General features: G+C 42.5%; 1 protein-coding gene and 1 long non-coding RNA gene across 2 annotated transcripts in view; one reads left to right on the top strand and one right to left on the bottom strand.

Annotated features, from left to right (window-relative positions):
• SPG11 (SPG11 vesicle trafficking associated, spatacsin) overlaps positions 1 to 16,631 on the bottom strand; it is a 96,721-nt gene that overhangs the window by 26,018 nt on the left and 54,072 nt on the right. Inside the window, exons 21-28 of the mRNA XM_049899076.1 lie at positions 11,043 to 11,208; positions 10,426 to 10,631; positions 10,057 to 10,165; positions 8,332 to 8,503; positions 7,683 to 7,955; positions 6,874 to 7,074; positions 5,040 to 5,147; positions 2,098 to 2,260 (exon numbers count right to left, since the gene is read on the bottom strand). Coding sequence (XP_049755033.1) covers positions 2,098 to 2,260; positions 5,040 to 5,147; positions 6,874 to 7,074; positions 7,683 to 7,955; positions 8,332 to 8,503; positions 10,057 to 10,165; positions 10,426 to 10,631; positions 11,043 to 11,208 — 1,398 coding nt within the window. The remainder of the gene's footprint in view (positions 1 to 2,097; positions 2,261 to 5,039; positions 5,148 to 6,873; positions 7,075 to 7,682; positions 7,956 to 8,331; positions 8,504 to 10,056; positions 10,166 to 10,425; positions 10,632 to 11,042; positions 11,209 to 16,631) is intronic.
• LOC126084485 (uncharacterized) lies at positions 5,613 to 6,009 on the top strand. The gene is made up of 3 exons (XR_007519028.1): positions 5,613 to 5,733; positions 5,803 to 5,871; positions 5,941 to 6,009. It is a non-coding gene; the product is annotated as an uncharacterized LOC126084485 (long non-coding RNA).

Raw genomic sequence — 16,631 nt, 5'->3', positions numbered from 1 at the left:
CTTCTAATGTCCTGGGAAATTCTCATGTCCAGTAACATTAGGAATTCTCTGCCAACAGCTTGTGTGGCTAGTTTGCTCCTACCTCCAAACAGTCTGGGTAGGGCCTACAATACAATTGGGGGTGGAGGGGGCGATGTAGAGCAATCCAGAGAAGCCTATTTCCCAAGGCCACCTGCTGGGCCATGGTCTGCTGAGGGAGCTTCCAGGGCACTGAGACACCCTGCGCAGTAACCACCAGTACAGGCGTAATGGCTTTCTTTGCTGGCATCACGTAAAATACAGGTTTTTAATTTTTTTAATTGTGCTTTAGGTGAACGTTTACAGGGCAAATTATTTTCTCATTAAACAGTTACTACACAAATTGTTTTGAGACACTGGTTGCCAAGCCTGTGATGTGTCTACACACTTCCCTTTTCCACCCAGGTTCCCTGTTTCCATTCCTCCAGTTTTCCTGTCCCTTCCTGCCTTCTCGCTTTGTTTTTGGGCTGGTGTGCCCATCAGTCTCATATACACAATTGAACTACTAAGGACATTCCTCACGTGTGTTATTGGTGGCCCTACAGTGGCACAGTGGTTAAGAGCTCTGACTGCTAACCAAAAGGTTGGTAGTTCAGTTCCACCAGTTGCTCCTTGGAAACCCTATGGGGCAGTTCTACTCTGTCCTATATGGTCTCTGTGAGTCAGAATTGACTCAATGGCAGTGGGTTTTTTTTTTTTTTTTTTTTGGTTTATAGACCTGTCTAACCCTGGGCTGAAAGGTGAACCTCAGAAGTGACTTCAGTACTGAGTTAAAGCGGTGTCCAGAGGACATATTCTCAGGGTTTCTCCAGTCTCAGTCAGACCAGCAAGCCTGGTCTTTTTTTTTTTTTTGAATTTGAATTTGAATTTGAATTTTGCTCTGCCTTTTTCTCCTGCTCTGTCCAGGGACCCTCTATTGTGATCCCTGTCAGCAGCTAGTAGTGCTAGCCAGGGCACCATCTAGTTGTTCTGGGGTCAGTCTGGTGAAGGTCGTATAAAATATAGGTTTTTTAAAAATATATCTGTTGTCTAAGCACATACATGTTACATACATACAACACAAATATTCTATAAAAATAGAATAATTTAATTACATGAATAAAAACATTACAGGTTAATACTATTAACCTATAGTTATAGTTAATAGTTAATACTATTAACCTATAATGTTTTTATTCATGTAATAATGTTTTTATTCATGTAATTAAGTTAGGTTAATAACATAGTCAATCCTTGTAATTATTTAGGGATAGAATAATCCTGGCAAAAAAATCCATTTCTGAAAAAAATTAGAATCACTTCAGATCAGTGAAAATACCTGTATGTTCTAAGTCTCCATTGTTTGGTACTACATAGTACTAACCAGCACCACGCTGAATTTACTGCATTTTGGAAATACCCCTCTTTCCTTTTAGTCATCAGACTCACAGCCTACCACACTGGCAGGAGGCCCTGCGTTCTGTCAGCGTTCTGTGCAAATCTGAGCTCCCCAGCTGAACATCTGTGACTCGAAATGTGATAAAATAAGCCTAGTAGTGAAAATGTCAGAATCAAGTGTAGAAGAAGAATATATGATTCAACAAAAACCTGAAGTTGGGAACAAGTGGAAAATGGGGTAAGGCAATATTGGCTGATTTAATGAGCAAGAAGCTTAGAGACTGCCAACAGGTCTGCAGAGAATGAGCGTGACTGTCCCTGAAGATTTCAAAACGAATTATGTGTTCTTGAACCAAGGTTTGTAACCCTGAGCAACGATGACATGTTGCGGTTATTTGCCAGAGAAAAGAATGATAGTGACAGGGTAAGGGAGAGGCTGGGTCAGGAGAAAATGTGGCTATGTGACAACTGCATGGAATGAGAAGGCAGTCGTCGGGTTGTTTAAGTTATATCCTGTTGTACTATGTTCTGAGTGCTTTAGCCAGGATTTTGCAGTTTCCTGCACCTCTTCACACTCAGTTATGGACTGGAAATATGTTACCTATCACATGCATTTTCATTTCTTTACCGGCCTTCCAAAATATTGTCATGATTAAGGAAGTTAACTTCTTAACAGCTACTTAACTACCAGGATGGTCTTACCACCAGAGAAGAGATGCTCTATGCCAACAAACAGCCGTAAAAGCTTCTCCAGTTCATACTGGGTCCTACACTGCTGCAGCATAAGCTTCAAAAGGAAACACACCTGCTCCTTCAGCCATGAGGCAGGGATGAGAGGGTGGACCCTTGTGGCTGCCGTTTCAAGCTACAAAAAAAGAAGAGAGGGTCGGGCGTGGGGGGGTGGGGGTGGTTTCACAGGAATAGCAAATCAAAAGCTCCATAACTGAAAACATCTATGAAAACCAAGAGACCATCAAAAGCTGTCTCCTATCACAAAGGGGTAGGGTTATTTAGGTCCCTATTTCTCTCTTGATAGTGGCGCTCGGAAGAGTGACAAAAATCAGCACTCCTCAGCAGCTCTGTCCCTTGTCTCATTGTGGGAAGTCCTGGCACAGAAAGCTGCACGTGTGGGAGTCAGAGCTGGGAGAGCCCTGAAGACAAATGCTGACTATGACGTAAATGGACACAAGTACCTCCAGTTAAAAACTAAAGGGGCTGCCAAATTAAGTCCTGTGAGTCACCGTGAAATTAACCAGGCATCTTTTCCTCAGCATTTTCTTTAGAGAGGGATCTGGGCCCGGCCCTTGAGTCTAGAAGATTTTAATTTACACGTGAACACCTCTTACAGGGACTTGTGTAACATGGCAGAGCTGGACCTACTAGTTTGCTTGTAGTGTATGCTCTCATTAGAGAAGGAGCTCAGTGAAGAAGCCTTGATTTATGCCATTTCAGTGAAATGCTGAAGGTATTAACAGGAAGATCATCCATGACCCCAGAGAGAGTAGGGATGGCAAAAATATCTAAGACCTTGAAGGAGAAGGCAGATTTTAGTGTCTGTGAGGAGTGCTGTGTTCTCACATGATGCTTCTTCTGTGACTGCACCCCTAGTTGGTGGCCTTCGCTTCATGACTTTTGGAAGGCTAAGTGCTGGCTCCAGTCACCACAGTGCTGTTCACTCTGGACTTTGCACAACATAATCACAAAAAATATCGGGCCTTTTAGTAGAAAAGAAACTTCTCTCTCTGGTTTCAAAAAATATGTACTGTGTGTTAGTAGGGGCCAAAAATTTATCATTTATTAGCTCTGTGCCTAGCACAGAGCCCTGGTGGCACAGTGGTTGAGAGCTCAGCTGTTAACAAAAAGGTCAGCAGTTCAAATCCACCAGCTGCTCCGTGGAAGCCCTACAGAGCAGTTCTCCTGTGTCCTATAGGGTCACTGTGAGTTGGAATCGACTCGACAGCAACGGGTTTGGTGTTTTTTATCGTTGTTTCGGTGCCTAGCACTGGATTAGGCCCTAGTTTTGACTTCCTGTTCCTAGATATGCCTGATCACGCTATAAAAGTCACTCTGAGGATAAATCTAATATGCAAAGAGGCTTTTTAGCTGTGATGTAGATTTTAGAAGTCAACATTCCCTTTAAACGGACTACCCAAGACTGCCAAGACCTTAAATTAAGCAATGGCTTATAAAATCCTCCGTCACATTACTGCTTTCCCCCCAGTTCTGCCCACGAGTTCCTTCTTTACTCTCTTTCCTATGTCCTTGGAGTCCTGGTGGCGTAGTGGTAAAAAGCTTGGCTGTTAGCCAAAAGGTCAGCAGTTCAAATCCACCAGTTGCTCCTTGGAAACCCTCTGGGGTACTTTTACTCTGTCCTATAGTCGCTGAGTTGGAATCAACTCGATGCCATCAGGTTCGGTTTTTTTGTTTGTTTGTTTTAGTTTACGAGAAAGACAACAACACTGGAAGTCAGCTCGTTATTCACTACTTACTCTTGCTCAGACATCAGTACTGAGTGGGTCCTATAACCACCCTGACCAGACTTTGAGAGCCAAAAGTTATCTAATGTTTAAATTTTTTACTCTTTATCCTCGTAGAGGTCCTTATGAAAACTGGCCTGGGTTAAGGTATTAGCTCTTCATCTTTAACTCCTTACTTATTTACCTAACCCTGTGGCTCTGGGAAGAGGGATGACAGCAAGCAGAGTGAAAGTGATCAGAGAAAAACCCACAGAACCAAAGGGCTGAGGGCGAGCAGGGGGCGGCAACAGTGGGCCTCCACAAGGGGCTGGGGCAGCGGCAGTCAGGTCCCTGAGAAGGTAGCGGGAGGGCCCCAGCCACAGAGAGAATCAGAGTGCCTCCTTCTGTGATTCAGGGGCCTCAGGCACAACTGAATAACTGATTCACTATTTTCAAATAACATAACTTTTAAATCTTCATTACAGTTAAGACTAACGTGATTGGGGGTGAGCGCCTGTACTGAGGTTCTGCTGTGATATATCTGTTGGTATATGTTTTGTCTTATTTATCACAGACCCTTTCTGGGATAGAGAAGGTAAACATGCTGAAAAGCCCAAGCAGGACTAAGGCATATTCCCTTTCCTTTCTTAGAACATCCTCTTTTTATCACAGGTTAATAAGCTTCACATGATAAACAGGCCCTGTGCAAATATCTGAATGGGTAAAGCCGAAACTGACCACAAGGCTCAGCATCCCTGGGACAAGGACCACCAGGAGTACTGATGAAAAGAGGCGTTATTTTTTGTCACAGGGAATAAAGCAGTGTTCATATCCTTCACATGAAAGCTGCTGGTGCCATCCTGGCTCGGTAAAACGTGGCCCGGGTACCACCACTCCCCTCTCCAGCATGAATCCCCCTCCCACTGAGCGGGCGACAGCTTCAGGATACTGATCAAGGTAGTATGCTAGATGAAACTTCTCTGTCAGCCCTCAACGGATCAGCTGCTGCAGCTGCGGCTACTGCCGCTGTCACCCGGCCCCCCTGTCGCCAGGACAAGAAAACGAGACTCGGTTTGCATTAGCACATAGCCGCTACCCTCCTGATGCCACACTCCAACTGCCAGCAGAGAACAGGCCACTCCAACCACTGTTGGATCAGGGAGAAAGAGCACTGTAACACCAACTTACTGTTTCAAGGCTCTTCTGGAACTCCAGAAGTTTGGCTTCAGCTTCCTTATAGTTCTTGAAAAACATACAGAGCTCATACATCTCCATCACCAACAATAACGGGGAATCCTTTGAGGAAGGGGTTACATGAAATTACAAAGTCCTGAACTTAACCAGTAACATTTTTTCAATGAATAATGCCAATATAACAGGTTAAAGTAAAAAAACTAATGACATTAATAATAGCTTTACATTAGTACTAAGTCGTGTATGTTGAAAAGAGATACTCAGGCTGGATACACCTGCTCATCACTAATAATTTTCTATTCTATATTTGACGGCCCCATGGGAACACAAGACGTTCCACTAGGTGGTGCTATGGTACTGTATCGCTACTGTCTCCCGGGTCATCAGCTCCACTGACCCACCGTTCCACTAGGTGGTGCTATGGTACTGTATCGCTACTGTCTCCCGGGTCATCAGCTCCACTGAAACACCGTTCCACTAGGTGGTGCTATGGTACTGTATCGCTACTGTCTCCCGGGTCATCAGCTCCACTGAAACACCGTTCCACTAGGTGGTGCTATGGTACTGTATCGCTACTGTCTCCTGGGACATCAGCTCCACTGACCCACCGTTCCACTAGGTGGTGCTATGGTACTGTATCGCTACTGTCTCCCGGGTCATCAGCTCCACTGAAACACCGTTCCACTAGGTGGTGCTATGGTACTGTATCGCTACTGTCTCCTGGGACATCAGCTCCACTGACCCACCGTTCCACTAGGTGGTGCTATGGTACTGTATCGCTACTGTCTCCCGGGTCATCAGCTCCACTGAAACACCGTTCCACTAGGTGGTGCTATGGTACTGTATCGCTACTGTCTCCTGGGACATCAGCTCCACTGACCCACCGTTCCACTAGGTGGTGCTATGGTACTGTATCGCTACTGTCTCCCGGGTCATCAGCTCCACTGAAACACCGTTCCACTAGGTGGTGCTATGGTACTGTATCGCTACTGTCTCCCGGGTCATCAGCTCCACTGAAACACCGTTCCACTAGGTGGTGCTATGGTACTGTATCGCTACTGTCTCCCGGGTCATCAGCTCCACTGAAACACCGTTCCACTAGGTGGTGCTATGGTACTGTATCGCTACTGTCTCCCGGGTCATCAGCTCCACTGACCCACCGTTCCACTAGGTGGTGCTATGGTACTGTATTGCTACTGTCTCCTGGGACATCAGCTCCACTGACCCACTGTTCCACTAGGTGGTGCTATGGTACTGTATCGCTACTGTCTCCCGGGTCATCAGCTCCACTGAAACACCGTTCCACTAGGTGGTGCTATGGTACTGTATCGCTACTGTCTCCCGGGTCACCAGTTCCACTGACCCACCCGCAAACTGCTGTCTGTGACATTGATCCATACATTTTCATCACTTCTGTTGGAGTTTTTTGGTCAGAGGAAGCTGTGTTGTGTAACAGTTAAGAACAGGAGTTTTGCAGTTAGAAAGTGTGGATTTGAACTATCAGTATACAATTTACTAAAGTGCTTTGAGACACTGGGCATCTTAAGTTCTGTGAGTCCTGGTTTCATGGTCTCCAAAATGTGGATAACACTACTTCATAATACCCTCATATAATATTATCTTCGTATGGGATCATTGTGAGAATTGACAGAATAATGTATATTGAAGCATTTTGTTAAATGAACAGTAGCTCTATTATTATTATTATCTGTTGTTGGCTAAAAAAATCCAGGGGCCCCAAATATCCCAGGGGTGAGAAAAAGCCAACCAAGGACATACAGAAGTAACCCTTTCAAACTCCGGGAAGTGGTGAAGCGACCGGTGCTACCTTAAAGAAAAGCTGAAAACCTCTGATAAGAGTTCTGCTCTTCTGCCTTGTTAGTAACGTTCTCCAGATCGCTGAGAGGTCCTCCAGGCCCCAGGTATGGCCCTCTGTTGAGTCCTCAATGTGCCCTACAGCTTCAGCAGCAACACTGTCCTCTACAGACGTGATGATCCAAACACAGAGACAAGGAATAGCGCTGGCATCCTGCCATTGGAGAAGAAATTTTTAAAATAACAATTGGACCATGATTGCCTAACAGAAGATGTTCCCAGCACTACTACGACCACAGATGGATATTCCCTGTTAATAAGTCATCTCATTAAATAAAAATGGATTGAAAAGGCTTCAAACATAAAATAAACTCTAACGTGCAACTAAGTGACTATTACGAAATGTCCTGCAAAACGTGGCAGGTCAGCGGCCCAGCAGAAGACAGAACGGTATGTGTGGATGCAGGAAGTACTGAGTGTGAGAGAACAGGCGTGCCCTTCACCGACCTGCTGATTAAGGGACTATCTGGAACATTTCTCTCTCTCACTGAAGAAGGAGCTAGAGAAGCAGCAATGGTCAGTCCACCAAAGCATCCTTTTCCATGCCTGCCAACCAAGAATCAAGGCACTGACCACTTGAGTTCTGGGAATGTCAAGGCACAAGGAAGTGCTCTAAATGGGCCAGAGCTTAAGCTGGAAAAGTATAAAGAGGCGAAGCAACCTTGGAAACACATGTGAACACATCCACCTCCCCTCTAATTCTCAGCCTTCCTGACCCCTCCCTGCTTTTTCTATTGCTCCCTGGCTTCTCATGGTCCTCACCTGGAGACATGAGGCCAGGACACTCAGGATTGGTGCCCGCTGTTTCACTGCTTCAGCCAGGAGCCAGCACCAGGAGTTTGGCTCCTCTGAGCTCTGGAGCAAAATTTCAAAGAAATCAGTCATCTCTTCTTTGCTTTTCCGGAGCTGCTGGGGGGCCTTGTTGCAGACTGGATCACTACTCATTCTGCAGTTGGACATTGAGGGAAAGTTCTCAAAAGCCAGTCTTAAGTGGTCTTGAAGGACTGGGCTGAAATAGTGGAGAAGGGATTTCACCTAGAAAACATGTTAGATGATTAAAATAGACACCCAAATTTTCTGTTCCCATTGAAGCTGGAACTATTAGAGAAAAGCAAAGGCAAAATTCTTCTTTCTCACCCTAAACTGTGTCAGAGGTGACCATGTTTACAAAGTTGGCTGTTGCTTTTGAGCAACCTTCCATACTGAATCTAGAGCCATAAAAACTCTTTAGCTCCCTCAGTACTAACGACTAGGTCCCTTGTCTGAAGGCAACCCAGTGAAATGTTAGTAAAAACAACAGCATGGTATCAAACAAAAGCCTGTGTCTACACAACAGAAAGAACATTATTAAACGTCTGAGAAATGTTCCAATTTCTTCTTCTTGAAAAACTGCTGGCAATCAGTGGCTTACCTCCTCTGGACGGTAGTTATGGAGCTGGCTGTGAATAATGAACTGCAGCCAGTCGTTTGCTTTGGCACATTCTGTGAGGTAAGATGTGCTCATTTTCACATCATGGAGCCTGCAAAACTGTACCACCAATGCCCGCCGGCTGCTGGACTCACTGGGTAACCCGCCATTAGAACTGGGGGGGGGGGGTGCCGGTAGAGAGAAACACTTATTAAAATACAGCTTTAGTTTGAAACTGGAAGATTAGTAGAAATTAAATAAATTTAACCACACTATAGCCTCTGAAAAGCCTTTCAACAAGCACTAGGCTACTTTTTACAAAACTAGACTCTCATCCATAACACACAATAGCTTTCCTAGTTCACTGGCACAATAAACCAAGTATCTATCCACAAAACAAAACTTAAAACGAGTATTGAAAACACCTGTGGGTCAGAAATAAAATGTCAGAACTGGACTCCTTGCCATAAGACAGGAGGTGAAGACAGTCCCAGATGTGTGCTGCCCAGGAGTAGCAAGGCCGAGCGCTTCCCGCCCCACACAGACACCGATCCTAAGATACATACCTGCACAATCCCAGGAGGACACTTTTTTTTCCTAAACTGAAAAGGAGCGTTTTTGTTTGTTTTGTTTTAACTACAGAAGTATACGCACTTGTAAAATAATTCAGAAAATACAGAAAGTTATTTAAAAAATGGGAAAATCACCCATACCACTACCCATACCTTTACAAAATATCTTTTAGATGTTTGATATGTGTATGTGCGCATGTGTGTGCATATATATCTACTTACATAACTATTCTTATAATTTGTTCTCATTTTACCTAAAAATGGGTACTTAGATGACCTACTTTCTTCACTTACTTAAATGGGGTTTTTACACTGGCAGCAATGACCCCAGCTAAGCATATACGGCAGAAAGGCCAGCAAACTAACGTGCAGACTCTATACTAGCCCTCTTCAACCTGTTCTAGGAGAGAACAAAGCCCTGAACCGTCAGGCACGTATGTTATGGATTAACTTCTCACTTACGTATCTAGGATGATACACGCACCATCCTTAGGAGAACTGAGAAAATAACCACTCAAGAAATTCTCAAAGAGCTTAATTCTCTTGCACTATATAAACTATAATCAGAGCCCAGATAGGGACCTGGGCCTCCTCACTTAGAGGAGGTATGTGTTACTGTTGAGAACAGGGTCAGTGATCGAAGTCCGGCAGAATGGTGTGTTCCCAGAGTCTGGGGTGCCTGGGTCAGCCTCGTGGGATAGTAGCCCCAGTGAGAGACAAGCATGAATATGCAAGGAGAGGCACTTTTGTGGGCAGACCCCAGCTGACATCAATTAGGAAGAAAAAATTAAAGACATTCCTTAGAGTCAAATTTTGTGAGACACACCCAGGATCTTCTGGAAGGATTTCAACGTGTAGCATTTAAAAGACTTCTCTGCCCAGCAGGGCAGTGCAGAAGACAAAGCTGTCCCCCATCTCTTGGTAGCTCTATCTCTAAAGAGGAAATCACTATTTTCATCTTCTTTTGACAGATGCCAACATGCAATTGAAATCATAATCCATTTACTGAGTATCTGCTATACGCTGGATGAAGAGGAAGACAAGGTCTGTGGGGGGAGACTGGTAAAAACACCTGATGTGTTGGAGAAGGACCAAGCAGACAGGGTTGGCCCAACAAAGCCTGATGGAAAAGAGCCTGGGATTGCACCTCACCAACCTCTTCACTTCCTGCTGCTGGGTGCTGTTCCCTGTACCTTCTTCTAACAGAACAAGCAATTCTTCTGTGGCTGCTTTTTCACCGTTAGCCAGTTTAGACAGTTTTTCAGCTATAAGAAATATAAACAACAAAAAAATGCTCAAGAAAAAAGGTCAGGAACTGTGCATTTCTGTTTGAATAGTGTGGCCCAGGGCCATTTCAGAACCGCATTAAAGGGCCCAACAAAGTGAGATAAAGAACATGCTGTAGGAAAAGGATCAATGGGAGGATAATTGTTTCTTCCCCAACTGACCCCACAACTCAGCGTCTTAGACCTATGTGCCCACCTCCCCTACACAAAACAGACCCCATAAAGAAATGGTGCCATACCTAGAGACTCTCTGACGAGGTTGTACTGAGCATCTTCATTTCTACACTTGTAGCTCAAAATTACATTGGCAACTTTCATATCAACTCTGAGCCTGAGGCTGTCGAGGCCAAGCAACTCTAAGAAACAGATGCAGGCAGCTCCTACTGAAGGCGTGTGGAAGGAGGAGAGCCCTAAAATATAGGCTTCATCACCTACTTGCTGAATCCTGAAAAAAGGAGTCAACATCACATCAGCAGACAGGATGGTTCACTACATAAAAATCAAGTAAACTTAAAAACAGGCAGTATGGGAGGAAATGAGGGACAAAAAAGGTAAAAGACACACAGAAAACAAATAGCAAATCGGCACCACAAATACGGAGGAGTTATCCCAGGGATGTAAGGATAGTTCAACATAAGAACATCAATGTAATATACCGCACAAACAGAAGGAAGGAAAAGAAACCACATGATCATCTCAATTGATGTAGAAAATGCCTTTGACAAAATCCAACACCCTTTCCAGGATACTCAGAAAAGCACACACACATAAAAAACAACTCACCATCCAAATATAACCACCGTTAATCATGGTATAGGTTTCCAGTATTTTATTCAAATATGTTTTAAATACTCACAGCTGCTTGGGAGTTTTACTCTTGATTAATTCCTGGACTAGAAAAGCACCAAATGCAAATGACGGTCGTCCACGATGTAAATAATAAGCAAAATTCAGACGTTCCACTACAGCGTATTTATTAACCAGATCAGGTCTAGAGAAATGTGGAAGATCACCTGATACATCTGTGGGGGAAGGGAAGTGAAGCAGCATTAATATTCTGCATCTCACTATGATTAATTTCACATTTCCACGTGGAAAAATGAACTTTTCTGTAATAAAGAAAAACTAGGACCTATAACCATTTTGTACCACTGCTTATCACTTTGATTCTACCAAAACCAAACCCAAATCCACTGCTGCTGAGGCAGTTCGGACTCACAGTGACCCTACAGGACAGCGCAGAACTGCCCCATAGGGTTTCCAAGGCTGTAGTCTTTACAGCAGCAGACAGCCATATCTTTCTCCTGTGGGGCCACTGGTAGGTTTGAACCACCGACCTTTTGGTTAGCAGCCAAGTGCTATAACCACTGCACCGCAGGACTCCTTGAACCTACCAAAATGTAATAATTGTATTTTACTTTGATACATAGCAGTGATCATTTTATTCAAAACTGTCTACCTCAGGCGCTGCAAAAAAACACTGAAAATGTGCTTTATCCTCCACTGAATTCACGAAAAATTTTAGATGTTTAATTCTATATTTGATGATCCTGTAAGTCTACAATGACAATAACCAATAACTTTTTAGTTACAACTCTCTGCTAAATGGCTAATGATCTACAAAAGAAGCCTTTCAATTCATTCATGCAGCTCATTAGGAAACGAATTCACCAAGGCCAGCTCACTGTACCAACAGAGCACAGGGATGACTACTGAGAAATCAGTTACTCCATATTAACGCCCTCCCATAATATTTTTTTATAATCCTTTGATTGTTAGGAATATTTTCTAACATTGTATTCATAGCGATTTATTACATACATGACAGTAGGCCAGCAGATAGCTGAGTTTAAAGTTCCTCTGTGCCCCAGAGAATATCGGAAAATAGGTATTTTCCTTTTAGAGAAATTAAAAGCCAGAGACATTTGGATGTGAGTAATCAGTACGAAATAACCTCTCCTGTCAAACTCTAATCTTTAGCTGCCTCTTAACCACTTATGACCCCATAAAAAAAATGTGATAAAATAATTCATCTGAACTATTAAAAAACCAGTTCTGGAAAATGCTGCATCTGTTCTTATTTTCAAAGTTTAAAGCTTATTCTGAAGTACAGCTTTACGTGGAATTCCAAGCCCTTTTCACATTGTGACTTAGTTTCCATAAAATGACCTGAAGAGAGCTGCTACTGAAGATGGCGGAGTAGTCAGACGCTTCTGGTGATCTCTCTTACAACAAAGCCCCCAAAAAACAAGTGGAACGATTATATTTACGACAAGCTAGGAGCCCTGAACATCAAAGGCAAATTTAGAAAACAGACTGAGCCACAAGGGGAGGCAGAGATGGTTCAGAAGCTGAGAGGAGTTGCCAGACCTCAATTGCCAGGAACCCTCAGGCACCGTTCCCTAGAGTGACCACAGCCGTCTCCTCAGGGAGAGACAGGGAGCTGAACAGCCTACTCACGCCTCTGGAACCAGAGAATAACTGCGCTCTTGGCAAAAGCTAAGCACTTGCATTTATTTTACCATGCCCCCAGTACCCAAGCCAGTTTCAGTGGCTGTCGATTTCCCTGGGCCTGAGATAGGCCCTGCTGCCCGCCCTGAGCCACTCTCCCATCATTACAGAAGGAATAAATTCACAACTGGGGGAAATGATAATCTGCCAGTTCCACTGACCTGGGGAGCACAGGACAGAAGCGGCTCCTGTACAGGCACAAACAGTCCGTGGGCTCTGAATACCTTTCACACCTACCTGCACCTGTGTGGGCCCATTTCAGGAGAATAGGCCCTTGTTGGCAGACTGTAACAGTTGTGTGGTGGAGAGGTGGGTGTTTCATGTTTGACACCAATTTACCTATTAAAAAGGGTCCTTTTTTTTTTAACCTACCCAAATAAGGGGCCTAAGGACTGGTGGCTCCACCTATGTTACCTAGCCACCCATGTCAGGGGTCCAAGGATAAGTAGTACCTCCCAGTCCTTACAACCAAAAGCACTGGGTGCCCATGGTCCGGCTACAGAACCCACCCACCTGTGTGCCCTAGGGAACTGGGACGTGCTTTCCTCACAGACACTCGGGAAACAGCTGTCAGCTCCCTGCCTCGTTCTGAGTGTGACCCCTGCTGCAACCAGATACTGTACCTACATGAATCACCCCTGCCCCTCACAGACTGTAGGACAGAGCCTATACCACACACTTGATGACCAGCTACGTGGATACCTAAGCAGAATCTATACAAGAAAAGTGAATGGATTTCTAAGCTCATATACTTGGTAACAGCTCTAGCAATCTGGTGACAGGACTTTAGAGCTTCAAAGTCAAAAATAATCAAGCTAGCTCACTCAAGCAGCCTATTTGTGCATACCAAGACAAAACAAAGCAAGAAGCTAGGGTACAGTAAGCAAACATAAAATAATACAATAACTTATAGATGGCTCGAAGACAACAGTCAATACAAATCACACAAAGAAGCAGACCATGATTGCCCCAAAAAGCTCTCAAAACGAATCAAGAAATCTTCCGGATGAAAGTGTATTCCTGGAATTAAGAGATGCAGAATACAAAAGATTAATATACAGAACTCTTCAAGACATCAGAAATGAGATCAGGACAGAGATCTGGCAAAAGAGAGAACAAGCCAAGGAACACACAGATAAAGCAGCTGAGGAAATTAAAAAGGTTATTCAAGAACGTAATGAAAAATTTAGTAAGCTGCAAGAATCCACAGAGAGACAGCAATCAGAAATTCAGAAGATTAACAATAAAATCACAGAATTAGACAACTCAGTAGAAAGCCAGAGGAGCAGAACTGAGGAACTGGAAGGCAGGATTAGTGAAACTGAAGATAAAACACTTGGCAGTAATATATTTGAAGAAAAATAAGATAGAAGAATTTTAAAAAATGAAGAAACCTTAAGAATCATGTGGGACTCTACCAAGAGAAATAACCTACGAGCAATTGAAGTACCAGAACAGAGAGGGATAACAGAAAATACAGAGAGAATTGTAGAAGATTTGTTGGCAGAAAACTTCCCCGACATCGTGAAAGATGAGAAAATATCTCTCCAAGGTGCTCACCAACTCCACATAAGGTCAATCTCAAAAGAAAGTCACCAAGACATAACCAAACTTGCCAAAACAAAGATGAAGAGAGAATTTTAAGAGCAGCTAGGGATAAACAAAAAGTCACCTATAAAGGAGGGTTAGTAAGAATAAGCTCAGACAACTCAGCAGAATCCATGCAGGCAAGAAAGCAATGGGATGACTTCTATAAAGCAATGAAGGAAGAAAAATTACCAGCCAAGAATCATATATCCAGCAAAACTGTCTCTCAAACACAAAGGCGAAATTAGGACATTTCCAGATAAAGAGAAGTTTAGGGAATTCATAAAAACCAAACCATAACTGTAAGAAATACTAAACGGAGTTCCCTGGTTACAAAATCAATATCAGATTTCAACCAAAGACTAAAACACAGGACAGAGCAACCAGATGTCAGCCCAGATAGAGAAATCACAAAAATAAATCAAGATAAAAAACGCTCAAAACAGGGAAACAGCAATGTCATTATGTAAAAGAAGAAAACATTAAAACAATAAACAGGGAGTAAGAAATGTAGTCATAGATCTTTCAAATGGAGAGGAAGTCAAGGCAAAATAAAGAAATAAAATTCAGGTTTAAATTTAGAAAAGTAAGGGTAAATATTAACGTAACCACAAAGGAGACTAACAATCCTATCCATGAAAATACAAGAAAAAAATAAACACTCAGCAAAAACAAAATCAACAACAACAAATAAGAGGAAAAGACAATATATAAACCACTCAGCACAAAACATTAAGTGCGAAAAAGAAACTGTCAACATACAAAAAAAAGACATCAAAATGATAGCACTGAACTCATAAAAAAAATTTTTTTTTTAATGTAAACAGACTAAATGCATCAATAAAAGAGACAGAGTGGCGGAATGGATTAAAAAACACAATCCGTCTATGTGCTGCCGACAAGAGACACCTTAGACTTAAAGACACGTAAAAACTAAAACTCGAAGGATGGAAAAAAATATACCAAGCAAACAACAATCAAAAAAGAGTAGGAATGGCAATATTAATTTCTGAAAAAACAAAACAGACTTTAAAATTAAATCCACCACAAAGGATAAGGAAGGACACTATATAATGATTAAACAGACAACATATCAGAAGGATATAACCATATTAAATATTTATGTACCCAACAACAGGTTTCAAGATACATAAACTCTAACAGCACTGAAAAGTGAGATACGGCATTACAATAATAGTAGGAGACTTCAACACACCACTTTTGGTGAAGGACAGAACATCCATAAAGAAAGTCAATAAAGACATGGAAAATCTAAATGCCACAATCAACCAACTTGACCTGATAAGACATATGCGGAATACTCTACCCAACAGGAGCCAAGTATACTTTCTTCTTCAGTGCACATGGAACATTCTCTAGAATAGACCACGTATTAGGTCATAAAGCAAGCCTTAACAGAATCCAAAACATCGATATATTACAAAGTATCTTCTCTGACATAAGGCCATAAAGTAAAAATCAATAACAGAAAAAGCAGGGAAAAGAAATCAAACACTTGGAAACTGAACAATACCCTGCTCGAAAAAGACTGGGTTATAGAAGACATCAAGGATGGAATAAAGATATTCATAGAATCCAATGAGAATGAAAACGCTTCCTATGAGAACCTTTGGGACACAGCGAAAGCAGTGCTCAGACTTCAATTTATATCAATAAATGCACACATCCAAAAAGAAGGGCCAAAATTAAAGAATTATCCCTACAACTTGAACAAACAAAAAGAGAGCAACAAAATAAATCCTCAGGCAACAGAAGAAAGCAAATAATAAAAATTAGAGCAGAATTAAATGAAATAGAGAACAGAAAAACAATTGAAAGAATTAACAAGACCAAAAGCTGGTTCTTTGAAAAAAATTAACAAAATTGATAAACCACTGGCCAAACTGACCACAGAAAAACAGCAAAGGAAGGAAATAACCCGAATAAGAAATGAGATGGGCGATATCACAACAGACCCAACTGAAATTAAAAGAATCATATTAGACTACTATGAAAAATTGTACTCTAACAAATTTGAAAAACTAGAAGAAATGGATGAATTTCTAGAAACACACTACCTACTTAAAATAACACAAACAGAAGTAGAACAACTAAATAAACCCGTAACAAAAGAAGAGATTGAAACGGTAATCAAAAAACTCTCGACAAAAAAAAGCTCTGGCCCGGACAGCCTCGGACGGCCTCACTGCCGAGTTCTACCAAACTTTCAGAGAAGAGATAACACCACTACTCCTAAAGGTATTTTAGATCATAGAAAAGGACGGAATACTCCCAAACTAATTCTATGAAGCCACCATATCCCTGATACCAAAGCCAGGTAAAGACA

Source organism: Elephas maximus, chromosome 10 (genome assembly GCF_024166365.1).
Source record: "Elephas maximus indicus isolate mEleMax1 chromosome 10, mEleMax1 primary haplotype, whole genome shotgun sequence".
Taxonomy (NCBI): domain Eukaryota; kingdom Metazoa; phylum Chordata; class Mammalia; order Proboscidea; family Elephantidae; genus Elephas; species Elephas maximus.
This window is presented reverse-complemented; position numbering and strand designations above follow the sequence as displayed.